Consider the following 13,343-nt stretch of genomic DNA (forward strand, 5'->3'; position numbering starts at 1 on the left):
GTCGTCGAACTTCAGCTGATCACATGGGACAGGCCCAGTTATTACCTTCTGAGACCAGATGGTGGTGACAGGGCTGCATATTTTCACCTGCAACTGTTGGTACCATCAACACTGAATAATTTTTCTGCAGCACTCTTAGTGGCTGTTATCCTTCAGAGAAAAGAATTTTCAGAATTTGTTTTCAAAATAAAACCACTCATTGACAGGACTTTACGGTGCAGCAGGTTTTTATTAGAAAAACAACACAAAATTAAAAGCATATGTATAAAAACACAAGTTATCATCTTAATGTGGTTTCTTTGTGCTATGGTAGTTTTTGTAATTGTTGCTTTAATGTCTATCCATAAATACCTTGTTTGACATAGATAAAGACTGACCTCAACAAAATTAATTCGCTCCTTGTCTACCACTTCCTGTTTACTTTCAAGTCATTCAGATTCTCAGAATCATTGTGAAAACTGAGATCAGGTTAAGGCAACTCAAAACCTGCAATCAAACTTCATTAAGACAGGCCTACTATGAATGTCTGTCACCACTGACTGATAAACATCAAGCTCCAGCTAATGCATGTTATTGCAACACGTGATCATGTCTGCAAGTGCATTTGGGCAATAACCAGTGTCTGTACAAGATTTAGGTTACATGTGAATCTTAATGCATTTCATCACATCTCCTGTCATCCAGTCAAAACTCCGCTGGGACATACAGTATACATCAAGTAATGGAGGTTTTTGTTTTCGGCATGGCACAGGCAAAATCAACTTAAGCCGCTTCACCCTGACACCACAATATACTCGGTCTCATTTAGGATGGAAACCTAACTGGATTTTTAGGCCGTACGATGAGGGTCCCTTTGATCCCGAGAGGTGAATCCATGTGCTGTAGAAGGCAGTATCCTTTGCTGTCTGTGTATCAGACTTGGCAGAGGTTGTAGCAGGCCACAGGCCTCTCCAGCACGTTGTCTCCATCCACCTCAAACACATAATCGCAGCGGTGTGCGATCAGAGGAGCATCAGACAGCGCCACACTCTGATTACCAAAGGAGATGACTGTGTCTCTCTGTAGGGAAGATGCAAACAGCAGAACAGTTAGTGAAAGTAGTTCTCAGAGGTTGGGTGTGTATAAATGCCTATGAAATTGATGGCAGGGTAAAACATGTCTATTATTAGAAACTTGTTTTTTTATTACATCCTATACAGAATTTTAATACGAATGTGAATAGTTTCACATGGGTCACAATAGGCTTTGTCATTGTAAGCATGTTAGCATGCTGATGTTAGCATTTAGATCTAAGCTCTGTTGTCCCCAAGTGCAGTCTATCCAAAATGTATCTTTTATAGTTGCTTAAAGGTCCCACATTTTACAATTTCCTACGTTTTATTTGAAGTGTTGATATACGACATACGAAGATATATTTGTGGTTTGAAGAACCAAAAACCATCTCTACGTAGTTTTACATCCCCTCTCTCAGGCCTCTCTCTGAAGCTCTAGTAAGAACAGGGCAGTGAGCCAATCAGAACAGAGGCTCTGAGCCTCTCTCTTCTTGACTGCAGGGTTGGATGGTGGGTCTGGGTTGCCGGGGCTTGGTGCGGGGCTAAGTGACTGCTTTATTGTGACATCATAAAGTTACAGAAGTCCTGACGGCTCGTTTTAAGGCTCAGTCTCTGAATACAGGCTGTGTGCATTTCTCTGTGGACTGAGTGCTTTGATACTTTCACAGTATTAATATAGAACCTAGACCTGCTTTATAATCAAAAAAGACATGTAAATCTCACTTTATACAATATGTGACCTTTAATATTTAATCTTATAGAAATGTACTTAGATCTCAAGACAGGTTTTCAGGGGCTTTAATCCTCATACATGCATTTTCACTTTGAGTTGAACAAATGAAAATTGTCTAGCTCACCCGTTTGGGTCCACCTCCATTATTGGCAGGAGTGGTGGAAGCAGCTGATTTCTCAGTGGCTGCTCTCTCAAAGTCCTTCTTACATAAATGAGCCATGATCCCAGCAGCTAAGGCATCACCAAGAACATTGATCATTGTCCGGAAACGATCGCTGAGAAAGAGATGGAAGGAAATCATTTACACATTGTCCCAACAGCCCCCAGTGATGCTCAATATAGTATGAGAATTTTTAGTGGAACTCACAGAACCCAATCGATGGCTACAATCAGTGAGATGTCAGCAGGCGGTAACCCCACAGAGGTCAGGACAATCACCATGGTAACCAGACCCGCCTGAGGTATCCCAGCTGCCCCGATGCTGGCTGCTGTTGCCGTTATACTGATGAGACAAGAGCCAAGACGTTAGAGATGGAAAATACAATCATTTCAAAGTAGTAATCATGGGAGGATGGTGAGTTGAGAGTTAATTCTTACCTAATGGTGACCAACTGGCCAAAGTCCAAGTCATACTCATTGACCTGAGCAATAAAGATGGCCGCCACTGCCTCGTACAGAGCTGTCCCATCCATGTTGATGGTAGCTCCCACTGGCAGCACAAAGCGAGCAATCTGCCGGTCCACACCACAGTTCTCCAGGAGACACTTCATGGTGATTGGCAAAGTGGCGGAGCTGCAAGAGAAGAAGACAAAAGATTTAGAAGAAGGTACTCAGTGGACAGACTGGGTTACATCTCCACAGCTGGGTTAAAAAATAAAATAAAAAAACGTTTCTCCTCTTACCTAGATGACGTGGCCAATGCAATAACAAGAGCCTGCAGCAGCCCTCTAATATAAGGGAAGGGGTTTCTGCGAGTGAAGAAGAAGAAGAAGAGGGGCAGCAGGATGAGGCCATGCACAAACAGTCCAGACAGGACCGTGATGAAGTACATGCCCAGCTTCTCCCCCAGGTGGGCTGGATCATGCATATCCAGAATCTTCCCGGCCACAAGGAACACAATACCGAAGGGGAAGTACCTGCATAGAGGAGAGAAGGAATGTCTTTGAGACTTCATGACAGCATTTTGGGGAGAAGCTCTTTTCTCTGTCAACTTAAAGGTATCCTGTGGAGATTTTGACCAATAGTGGTAGAATGGAGCAATGTTGATGGGTGGGTCACAGTATTGTAGCAATGTAACAAGGCACCAACAAAGGCAATGAACAAGACGTCTGTTAACATGCAAACAGAAATGTAAACAATTCCCAATTTAAAAATATTATAAAGGATGCATTCAGCACTCTTGTTATACCTCAAGGACAGACACAATGTGTTTTGGTGAGAAATACTGAATGTGAAGAAAACCTTTGCTGTTATACAAGAAAAACTCCACAGGGCACCTTTAACAATATGCTTGCACACAAAGCCAGGTAATGGTTGAATGGTAAGAAATGTTTTTTTCTGAGCCTGGTGTGGAAGAACTTGACTTGCCCGAGCTCAACCCCATCCAAACACCTTTGGGATTAACTGGAACACTCACTATCTGCAGTCGCCTAACAGCAGTGGCCAACCGCGCTAATACTCTCGTGGCTGAATGCCAGCAAATCCCTTCAGCCAGGCTCCAGGAGCGTGGAGGCTGTTACGTCAGTAAATGAATGCCCATGACTTTCAAAATGAGACATTCAAAAATCACATATGTGCGTAATGTTCAGGTGGCCACAATGTTTTCTCAGGTGTCCACATACACTGTATGATACTATCCACCATCCCAACCATGTGTATTTGTATAGACAATTATTTAACGATAATTTTATTTATGAAAATTCCTCTTTGCTATGTTTACACAAATGTAATCTGAAAGTCAGCTCCCGTGAGAAGCAGCAGGGACACTTCACACACCAGATTTATTTTTAGATGTAATCCAGCTCTGATGTGCGAACTCAGTGTAGCGTGTCTTTCTTTGGATGTATGCGGGGAGCAGTAGTGTATTTGTGTGTGTGCGCGTGTGTGTGTGTGTGTGTGAGAGAGAGAGAGAGAGTGCAGCCTTACCACATAGCTGCGTTAATGATCTTCATGACGCACTCATTAATGCACTGGCACACGTTGACCAGCGGTGCTCCACGTTCTCCCATCTTCCCTAGCAGCAGACCTGAGAACAGATCGTACATTCACACGTGTGTTCGTAGTTAGTCATCATGGTTTAACTTTCTTATCTCTGATACAAGGTTTATAGAAGTTGTAACTAAATACTTAATCAATGTTTACTATTAATTAACCATTTACTAATAATACATTGAATCGTTTCCAGGTTGTGAAAACTCCCTATTCCATATTAGTAAATCATTAACAGTGATGGAAATTAACTCACTGTACTGTTGTTACGGTTTATTTATTTATTTATTTATCTATGTAATTAATGTAATATTGATTTATAACGAATCTGTAAAGCATTAGATTTATTAACAATCAATGAGGCCATTAGTGGCAACTTATATATATATATATATATATATTCAAAAACCCGCAACAGAAAGTAGGACCATAAGGCTTATACTTAAATAAATAAGGCTCAGGGTTAGAGTGCAGTGCTCTCTGTGATATAATGAGCTGTGTAATGTTCTTACCCATGGTGGCCGAGAAGATGACAATCCCCAGTACGTTCATACCCTTGCTCGTACTGGGAACGATCTTATACTTGATGTCAGGTGCAGGGGTGATCTCCAAGAAGACCGGGTGGCCCAGTTGAGGGTTGTGGTAGTCGGGCATGACGTACACATAGTTGGCCTGGGACTCTTTTACATTAGCAGTTTGCACAATAGGTACCAAATCTGTCCGGTACTGGAGTGGGATGAAAGACAGAAACCGCAGAGATTAGTTAATAGGTGCATGTTGAACATTGCATTGATGAACAGTATTTTACAATCCATTGTGAGTTTCCTCCTCTTGGCCACTCACCTGCTGAAATGTTGCTTCAATAAGATTCGATGGGATCATGTTCCTATAAAAGACAGTATACAGACAAATAAAGTGTATAAGATCATGTCATGTGAAACAGCATGGTAAATATATCCAATGTAGATATATGTATATTACTGCTGTTGCCCAGTTTATATAAAGAGCTGGTGACATGTTTTTTTTATTATGATTGTTAATGTTCATTCTTGACCTGGGAAATAGCAGTGGATAGTGGTAGATCATCAAGGTAATAGGGTCTGACTAAAAGCTCCATGTTGCCAAATTCAACAATGAACTTTGTACCTCAACTTTTAAGCCAAATGAACAAGAAATCTTTAAAGTGCTGAGAAAAAAAATTAAAACATAAATTTGAAAATTTACAATTCCCTTAAACTGGCCAAACTCCATCTGCTGATGAAGATCGTTTGATATGATGGAAAGCACCACAACAGCTACTAAATGGACCTAGTGGTGAAATTGTTAATATTTGTCTGAAGCACATATCAAATGCTCAAAAAGTCAGTATTGTAATGATAATATTGCAATGAGTGATGCTGGCTTATGAAGTTAATAAAGTTACCATTGTAGTTACTAGTTACTTTACAAATAAAGCTTTCACATGTAAAACAGATTAACTTGTGAAATACTATACATTGTTATAAATTAAACCACCTGACAGTATATAAAACAGGAGCTAAATTAGCTCCACCTTGAGCAGTTACAATGGTAAAACACTTTTTTTTAAATAATATAATATATAATAATATATGAAATTATATAGAATCATTGGACTGCCACTGTTCATTGTTGCTTCTGTTACATTTTCAGACAACACAGGAAAAACAGAGAGAGGCCTTCACATGTCAACAAGGAGGAAGGTGCAAGGGCAGAGGCAGCATCCTGTACAGGGACTGTATTTGTACAGCACACGTCAGTGACACTGGCAGCCCAGGCAGCAATCCTGTCAAACACGTAAGAGGGCTGAAATGTACACCCGACCTTTGGCTTACAGCAACGGACACACACCGGCCACTGCTCTCTAAAATACTCCGGTCTAAGAAGGTATTAGTAGATATCTGACATGAATGGCCCTGAGCACACGGACACACACACACACACACACACACACACACACCAGACTGCATGCTCGATCTTACAGAGCGTCACACTGCACAAGGGCCTTCTGAGAAAGTGCAGGCTTAACAGATCACAATTAAAGTGTCTCCCTATTCTTAGCTGACCTGCTGCATAGGAGAGACACTGCAGCACTTTTTTCCCCCTCACCTTCTCAATACAATGCCGACAAAAAGAGTTTGATATCACACGTACATTCAGATGTGGATCTGTTTTCTCTTGTGTTGTAAATGATTGATAGATTTGTTGCCTTTTCATTAGTTTTTATCATCATTTGTGGAGTCGCTGGAGTTCATGAAACGTCAGCACAAACCACATTTTCAGGATTCATTTTTTACTTTACTTGAGGATTTCATGATTTCTGACATCCTATTGTTTCGCTGCAAAGGCAATTATCTCAGCTTCCAGGATCACACTCATCCCTTCAGATTTTGGAATTAGGGAAGCTTTCTGTTCCTGAGGAAGCACATGGAATTTACAAGCTCTAAACTATGATCTGCACTGGATTGAATTAGTCTGTACTGGCTTCCCCAGGTTTTAAAAGCTGTCACACAGCAAATCTTAATCCTGGGAAACAACACTAATAAGATAAGAGTGGAAAATCGTAAATCTTCTGAAAAGCCCATACCATGAGAGGGATTTTCTCCATTCTTATAGAATAAGTGAAGGTGGGGAACACTTTCTCCACTTAGGATCTTGTTTAAAAATAGCAGAGACCGTCTGTGTCACTATCTCTTCTTACTGTCTCTAAGGCAAAATCCCCTGCAGAACACGCATGAAAGATGTGTTTACCAGGAAAGCCTAATTTGGTTGTTTGTTTACTGGGACAAAAGGCAGCATAGTCCTAAAAGCCGCTCTTGTGAAAAGCCAAAGAGGAAGAACATCTTAAGCCAGTTGACTAGTTTTTATCCATGTTAGTGACGGTCGTCTAGGGATGGCAGTGTTGGTTGGGCCACCACTTTGGTCCGGATTGAAATTTCTCAACATCTACTGAAAGGATAAATTCATTCATTCGCCCAGAGGATGAATCCTACGGACTGCACCCCGATGAGGTTGGCGTGTGTGGTTTTTAGTAAGGGTTTTCATCTGGCACCACCAGCAGGTTACATTTTTCTCTTATCCAGTGACATCTCAACATCCACCGAATGGATTGGCACCATATTTTGTGTGTGGTATCATGGTTTCCATGCGATGTATCTTAATGACTTTGGTGATCCCGCTGACTTTTCCTCTGAAGGTGACATTTGTGGCTTTGATTAAAGTGTTTCAACAACTATTGGTTGCATTGCCAGAACATTTGATACAGACATTCATGTCTCTCTAGGGGTTAATTATAAATTCCACACCTAGTACCATCATCAGGTACAAATCTTAACTTGTATATTACTCGATTGGCATGGCTGTAAACTCTTAGACTCTTTTTCATCATGGAGGGAAGAAAAAACTGAATGATGTAAGAGGTCAGAGGTCAGGCACAGAGCAGTAGCAAGTAGAACTGGTAGGGAGCTCAGTGTCTTTGCTCAAGGGGATGTTTACCTGATGAGATCCAGCAGAGCATCAGCGGAGGTCATAACAGGCCCTGAGCTTGCATGATGACCATCTTTCTCTGAGCCCGTCCCCGGGTGAATGATGAGAACCAGCACGATGCCGACAATGACAGCGATGAAGGTTGTCCAAAGGTAGTAGGTGATAGTCAGGACCCCCAGCCGACCGCTCGCTCTCGTGTCCATGGACGACAGGCCGGACATAAGACTGGATTGTAAAACGGAAGATGTGTGAAGAACTGATGGATTGGGAACTGATTGGTTTCAAATCAATGAATTGAAGAGTCGTATAATTTTGTTTCAATGTGGTCCTGAAACTATGAGCTGATTAAATGTTAATTAATAAGTTTAGCAGTTTATAGAAAAAAAGAAGATATTTTAGATAATTATCAAGTAAAAATACCAAACATTTGTGGGTTGTAGTCTAACAAAAGATTCATTTGAAAGAAATTTAAGATATAATAGTGAGTTATGTGACTTGTGATGGATATACTGAAATATAAATTGATTACTTGAGGAACAATCTTTCCCAGACCAGACTCAAAGTCACAGCATCCTGTCTGAACGCAACATTGATCTTTGCCATGCGAACCACCAGGACGCCCCCTGACTTCTCACCTCTGAGGAAATATTCTGCCGCCAAAGCTACATGGAAAAACTTTGCACTCAAATCCCTTCTTTGAGAATAAAAATGGAGGATCTGAAAAAATTGTTTTTACTAATACTGCTCAATAAAACACTCTGCAAGTGAAAAATTTTCATCCAAAAATGCAGGTGGTGGGAAAACCCCACACAAAACATCCCTTTATTTACAGTATGTAAAGGATTGCGTGGTTGATGCACTTGTATTAATGTCGGAATGTTTATGTTGTATTTCACCCGAGTTTGATCTGACGCAGGTGAGAACCTTTCTTACCTGGAGGTGATGAGCGGCAGAATCAGCATCTTTAACATCCTCATCAGCAGCTCTCCGGGGAAGGAGAAGTAGATCTTGGCCTGAGTGTGAGAGAGAGAGAAACACCTGAAGCAAACCTTATTCCTACATTCAAAATGGCTGGAGTGTGTATCATACTGTAAGGACCAAATAACATAACACATAACATGTCTTTCTCATGCACTTCATTACACATTATAATCTTTTAAACTTTTTAACAGACTGATAAATAAATGTATCTTATTTCTAGTTTTGATTAGATTTTTTAAAGAACCAAATTCATTTTAGCATTAAGTGAAATTAAACACTCTTACATTATTTTGTAACATCAGTTTTTTGGGGGTTTTTTTTGCCTCTTTTGTGGGTGATTCATGTGTTAATATGTTTTTAATAGCTCGACTACAGGCTACTGCTTTCATTTAGTAAATTGCATAACACTATTTATGAAAGTTATTGAAGATCAAAAGGAGGTCCACGTCAAACATTTCAAAGTGTTGTGTGTGTAAATCACATGTAGCAAATTTTAGCTACTTTTAGATAGCTAACTGATTATTATTAGATTCAACATGGTAAAGCCATTGTTGTCCACATTCCCATGTGAATGTGTCCCATGTGTTGCAATTTGCTGTTTGCATTTCACAGTTTTTTTCCTTGAGGGTGAGGATGCTGTGTGTTTTATGGGCTGCTGCCAGCACAGAGGTTACATTGCTAAGCACACTGGGCTGATTCAGCCTCTGCCAAAATTCGTAAGTCACTTCATTTACACCATCTTACATCATGGCAACATAATATCAGGAGAGCAGTTGGCCTTTGACCAGACATTTGAACGTTTCTAAATTTAATACTTTATCGAGCGAAATTTATCCTGAAATTATAACATATACTCTTTAAACCTTCAGTGGCTGGAATTCTTGCTACTAGTTATTACCCTTATTACTCTTGAGAAGCACTTGTTAGCAAATATTGGTGTTTTTTTGGGGCCACTTTGCAAATGTGATATTCCCTCTCTTTTTGCTCTGTTTTGGTCTCCACCAATCCCCGGCTCTTTATTTGCCAAGTTATCCCCACTATCTTCACCAGCTAGTCGTCATCAGCTAAGTTTTATAGCTTTTTTGATAGAAACATAGCCTGAATCAAAATAGTAAAGTTGTGGGCCAAAACTATGAGTGAGAAGATGCTTAAAAACGCAACAAAGCTGATGGTACTCATTTGATCCAATGTTAATGTAAACATATTAATTATAGCTACTTTAACTATTTATACACCTCCCCTGTTCTACCTGATTTTCTAGTCTCACTTTCACATAACTAGCTTTAACTACAGTGCCCAGACTCCAGGCCAGTCATATTGCCTCTTGTTGCATCTCCATCCATCCATTCATCCATACCTGTGTGGACAGGTTGAACGACCTGAGGACAAATCCAAGCACACATCCCGTCACCACAGCGAAGACCGAGAGTGTCAGAAGGCCGTTCCTCTTGCAGTAGTCCTTCACGTACTCCCTGATTTTCACCGACACCAAACCCTTCCACAGCTTCTGAAACCCCATTATCCTGACTCAATTTTGGTCCGTATCCCAGCAAGGTTCCCCCCCCACCCCCCTGAGTGACTACAGATATCCGGATCTCCTGGTGAGTGAAGCGGATCAGTATGTATCCCTACAAGATCCGAGGAGAAGGACAGCGAGCGAATCTGATCAACACTGGGTCCTTTCTCGCACTGAGGAGCTCATCTAGTCTGAGAGAGGAAGTGTTGACTGACTGATTCCTGGTAAAGTGTTGCCTAAAAGGATTATCCCTATCCCATGGTAGGAGAGGCTCCTTCACAGCCTCTCAGGCTTATTTAAGGGGCTAAAGAGAAGACTTCAGCACTGATTAGCTCCTCCATTCATAGCTCATTATGAGTTATTACTATTACCTCCAGATCATCACATTCATAAAACAGGTGCTTGAGCTTTGACCTCTGTGAATTAACCCCCATGAGGACAAGGTTGAGCAACTTTCTCTGCATAACTTGTCTGTCCTACGTCCTCCAGTCAGTCCTGGTTTTGTTTAATGAACTAGTCAGATTATACTTAAAAAAGAAATCTATAGAGAAGCTACAGAAGATGCATTACTAAGTGAGACGTGACATCTACCCAGACTGTCACTGCATAAATAACCACTGCTACAGTTTATGCTCTCAAGGGACAAACAATGATGGTGGACTTTGATTCCATTGCGTGTAAGTGAACGAACTAAACTCTGCAGGAAGGATTACCAGAGGGCAGAGCCCAAAGGCATTGACCCTCTGTGCTCGGGACATGCTATGACACTTTGTTGACCTCTGATTTACCATGATGTTAGGTTGTATCCAGGGGTCAGGGGGTGCACCGAGAGACCTTAATGTCAGGACTTGGCATTTTAGCTGGTAAATAATGCCTCACTGGCTCAGAGAAGGAGCCTCAAATTAACCCCCAGTTGTCGCTGCAAACTTAAACCCAGAAGTCTGTTGAGGGGAGAGTCACTGTCACGCTAACATGTTGTAAACTGTACATATTTGCTGTAAACTAAGCAGAGTTAAATCTCTAAACAGGTAGACTCAGATTTATTTATGCATCATGGAAAATAATAGGAAAACAATCTAAAAGAAGAAATGTGAATTTCTTCTAAAAACAGCGGGACATGAGCAACCAACGACGCTGTCAACAGAAATCACGGCATGCCATTGTTGTCGGTTATCCAAGTTTTCTCCGTCTATTCCAGTGTGTTGTTTGCATGCCTTGTTAATTCTGTAGTCGCCCTACGTCTGCTGGCGTCACAGGCTCCATGCTGACCTGGGAACAGATCCAAACCTGACTCCCTCCTGTCTAACAGTGTCTGCGCTGACGTCACCTGTTACCAATCCAATAACATTTAATCCTCTTCTTGAACAATGCACGCGGCGAGATCAAAGGATGGTACAAACAGGATGCCTTCTGAGAAACATTTGTTTCTTTGTGACCTGTCTTACCTACCTATATTCCCGAGCACTAAAATTTTAACCATAAGATTAACAAGCAGTCCCCCAAACCTAGCTCCAAACATGAAACTGATTCTTACTCTGATGTTACTGCAATAACAGGACTACAACACTGTCACTGCTGTTTGTTTTCCCCTTGTCAAATCAAAATGCATGAGGGTCAGGAGATTACAGGAAACATTAGAATTGAAATTCTGTATGATTGAAACAAATTTCATGGCAATCATGAAAAGTTACTGAGGCATTTCACAAAAAAAAGTGAAAAGTGTGTTGGAGGTATTAGGGGAGGCTTTATCCTCTGGGGACCATTGATACTCATATGTTGCTGAGTTAATGAACTTATAAGACCTGCAGTAAGACTCATATTACATCATATATTATCCTCTAAAATGTAAGTAGTGGAAACAGAACGTAGCAGAGAAGAGGAATACTGTAGTACTCTAGAAGTACCCCATAAATGTACTTAAGTGTATGTTGTGTATATTCAGAAAGACAATAGTTAAAATTAACTATTAGTCTCACTACATTAGTTTACAACCCTGGAGGTGAAACAGTGTAATTACATATGAAACATTTCTTCTACTTATAACCATCATGTCATAGAAGCTGTTTAGCTAAAATGAAAAACACTCAGAAGTATTTAGTATAATGCACTTTAAACTAAGTGTGAATGTGTGTTTAGTGCTTGGTGAGGTGACTGTCAGCTCTGTGTTCAGTGGTCTGTGTCAGAGTCTCTTCCTGCTCTAACGGCTCAGTGTCTCTGCAGTCTGACTGAGGGAGGTTTTTGTACAACTACAAATCACTGTGTGAACACCCAGGCGCTGCTAATTACATGTGCGCTGTTACAGTAATAAACTGCTGGATCTTCAGTCTGAACTCCACTGATGGTCAAACTGAAGTCAGAGCTGCTTCCACTGCCACTAAACCGAGCTGGTGTTCCTGATTGACGTGTGCTCACATATCTTATTAGGAGCTGTGGAGCCTGCCCAGATTTCTGTTGATACCAGAACATAGCCTGATCTCCATCACTGTATGTTGCAACATCTTGGCTGGTTTTACAGGTGAGAGTGACAGTGGATCCTGGAGTAGTTGTCTCTACTGGAGGCTGAGTCACAGTCACCTGACCGCTGCATCCTGCAGACAAAAACAAATCATTCATTTATCAGCAGAAAGAAATGAGAGAAAAGGCAGCACATCATGTTTCAAATGTTGCTGAGTGAATCAACCTGTAAAACAGCAGCAGGCCAGCGTCCAGATCAGGATGGTGATGAGAGTCATGGTGGTTGTGCTTTCTGCTGTGTTGACTGACAGATCTGAGTCCTGCACTGTTCAACTCACAGGACTATAAACCTTCTCAGTTCACTGGAGGATCAGCTGACGATGCAAAGCCTCCTCTCTATGGAAATGATTTCTCTGCTCTCAACAGACTGAAGGCAACATGGGACACAACATCAGGAGAAATGCTGCTTGGATTTACACTAAATATGATCTTAATGGAAGAGAAGGAAATATTTATATTAGAAGTGCAGTTGAGGATTTAAGGATCAGTTTGTGTCCACTGTGGTTGGTATGATGTGTCTGTTTGTCTGCCTTTAGTGTTTACTCTACATTAATCATATATTTTCATGATGCTTAAAATGAATCATTATCATTAAAAGGATCATGTTCATTTAACCACGTATCAACTGATATAAAAATATGAAAAATGTGACTTTGTTACAAGGAGACTGTGATGGTTTCTCTGTCAGGTTTAGAAAAGTTCAACTAAACTGAAGAAATCATCTTAATTTATACATTATTTTCAATCTATACCTTTAAAACACTTTGTAGATTAAACTAGTTTATATTTTATTGAGTTATCAGAACAAGGAGAGGTTGTTTTCAGTGGATAGAAG

The 13,343-nt window shown here is 40.8% G+C and overlaps 1 protein-coding gene and 1 long non-coding RNA gene across 2 annotated transcripts; both read right to left on the reverse strand.

Moving 5' to 3' along the window:
- Positions 1-209: 209 nt before the first annotated feature.
- On the reverse strand, positions 210-10,159 carry slc1a8b (solute carrier family 1 member 8b). The gene is made up of 11 exons (XM_023430806.2): positions 9,836-10,159; positions 8,431-8,510; positions 7,507-7,722; positions 4,837-4,879; positions 4,506-4,719; positions 3,931-4,030; positions 2,688-2,921; positions 2,383-2,577; positions 2,153-2,287; positions 1,910-2,060; positions 210-1,059 (listed from the first exon to the last, which is right to left on the reverse strand). The coding sequence occupies exons 1-11, from the start codon at positions 9,995-9,997 to the stop codon at positions 913-915; spliced, it is 1,677 nt and encodes a 558-aa protein (XP_023286574.1). The 5' UTR covers positions 9,998-10,159; the 3' UTR covers positions 210-912.
- A 2,342-nt stretch (positions 10,160-12,501) lies between these two features.
- LOC147817716 (uncharacterized) lies at positions 12,502-12,827 on the reverse strand. Its single transcript, XR_015436117.1, has 2 exons — positions 12,675-12,827; positions 12,502-12,582 (listed from the first exon to the last, which is right to left on the reverse strand). It is a non-coding gene; the product is annotated as an uncharacterized LOC147817716 (long non-coding RNA).
- Positions 12,828-13,343: the final 516 nt, after the last annotated feature.

This window comes from Seriola lalandi, unplaced genomic scaffold (assembly GCF_002814215.2).
Source record: "Seriola lalandi dorsalis isolate HSWRI2012SDOR001 ecotype SW California unplaced genomic scaffold, Sedor1 jcf7180002054911, whole genome shotgun sequence".
Classification (NCBI taxonomy): domain Eukaryota; kingdom Metazoa; phylum Chordata; class Actinopteri; order Carangiformes; family Carangidae; genus Seriola; species Seriola lalandi.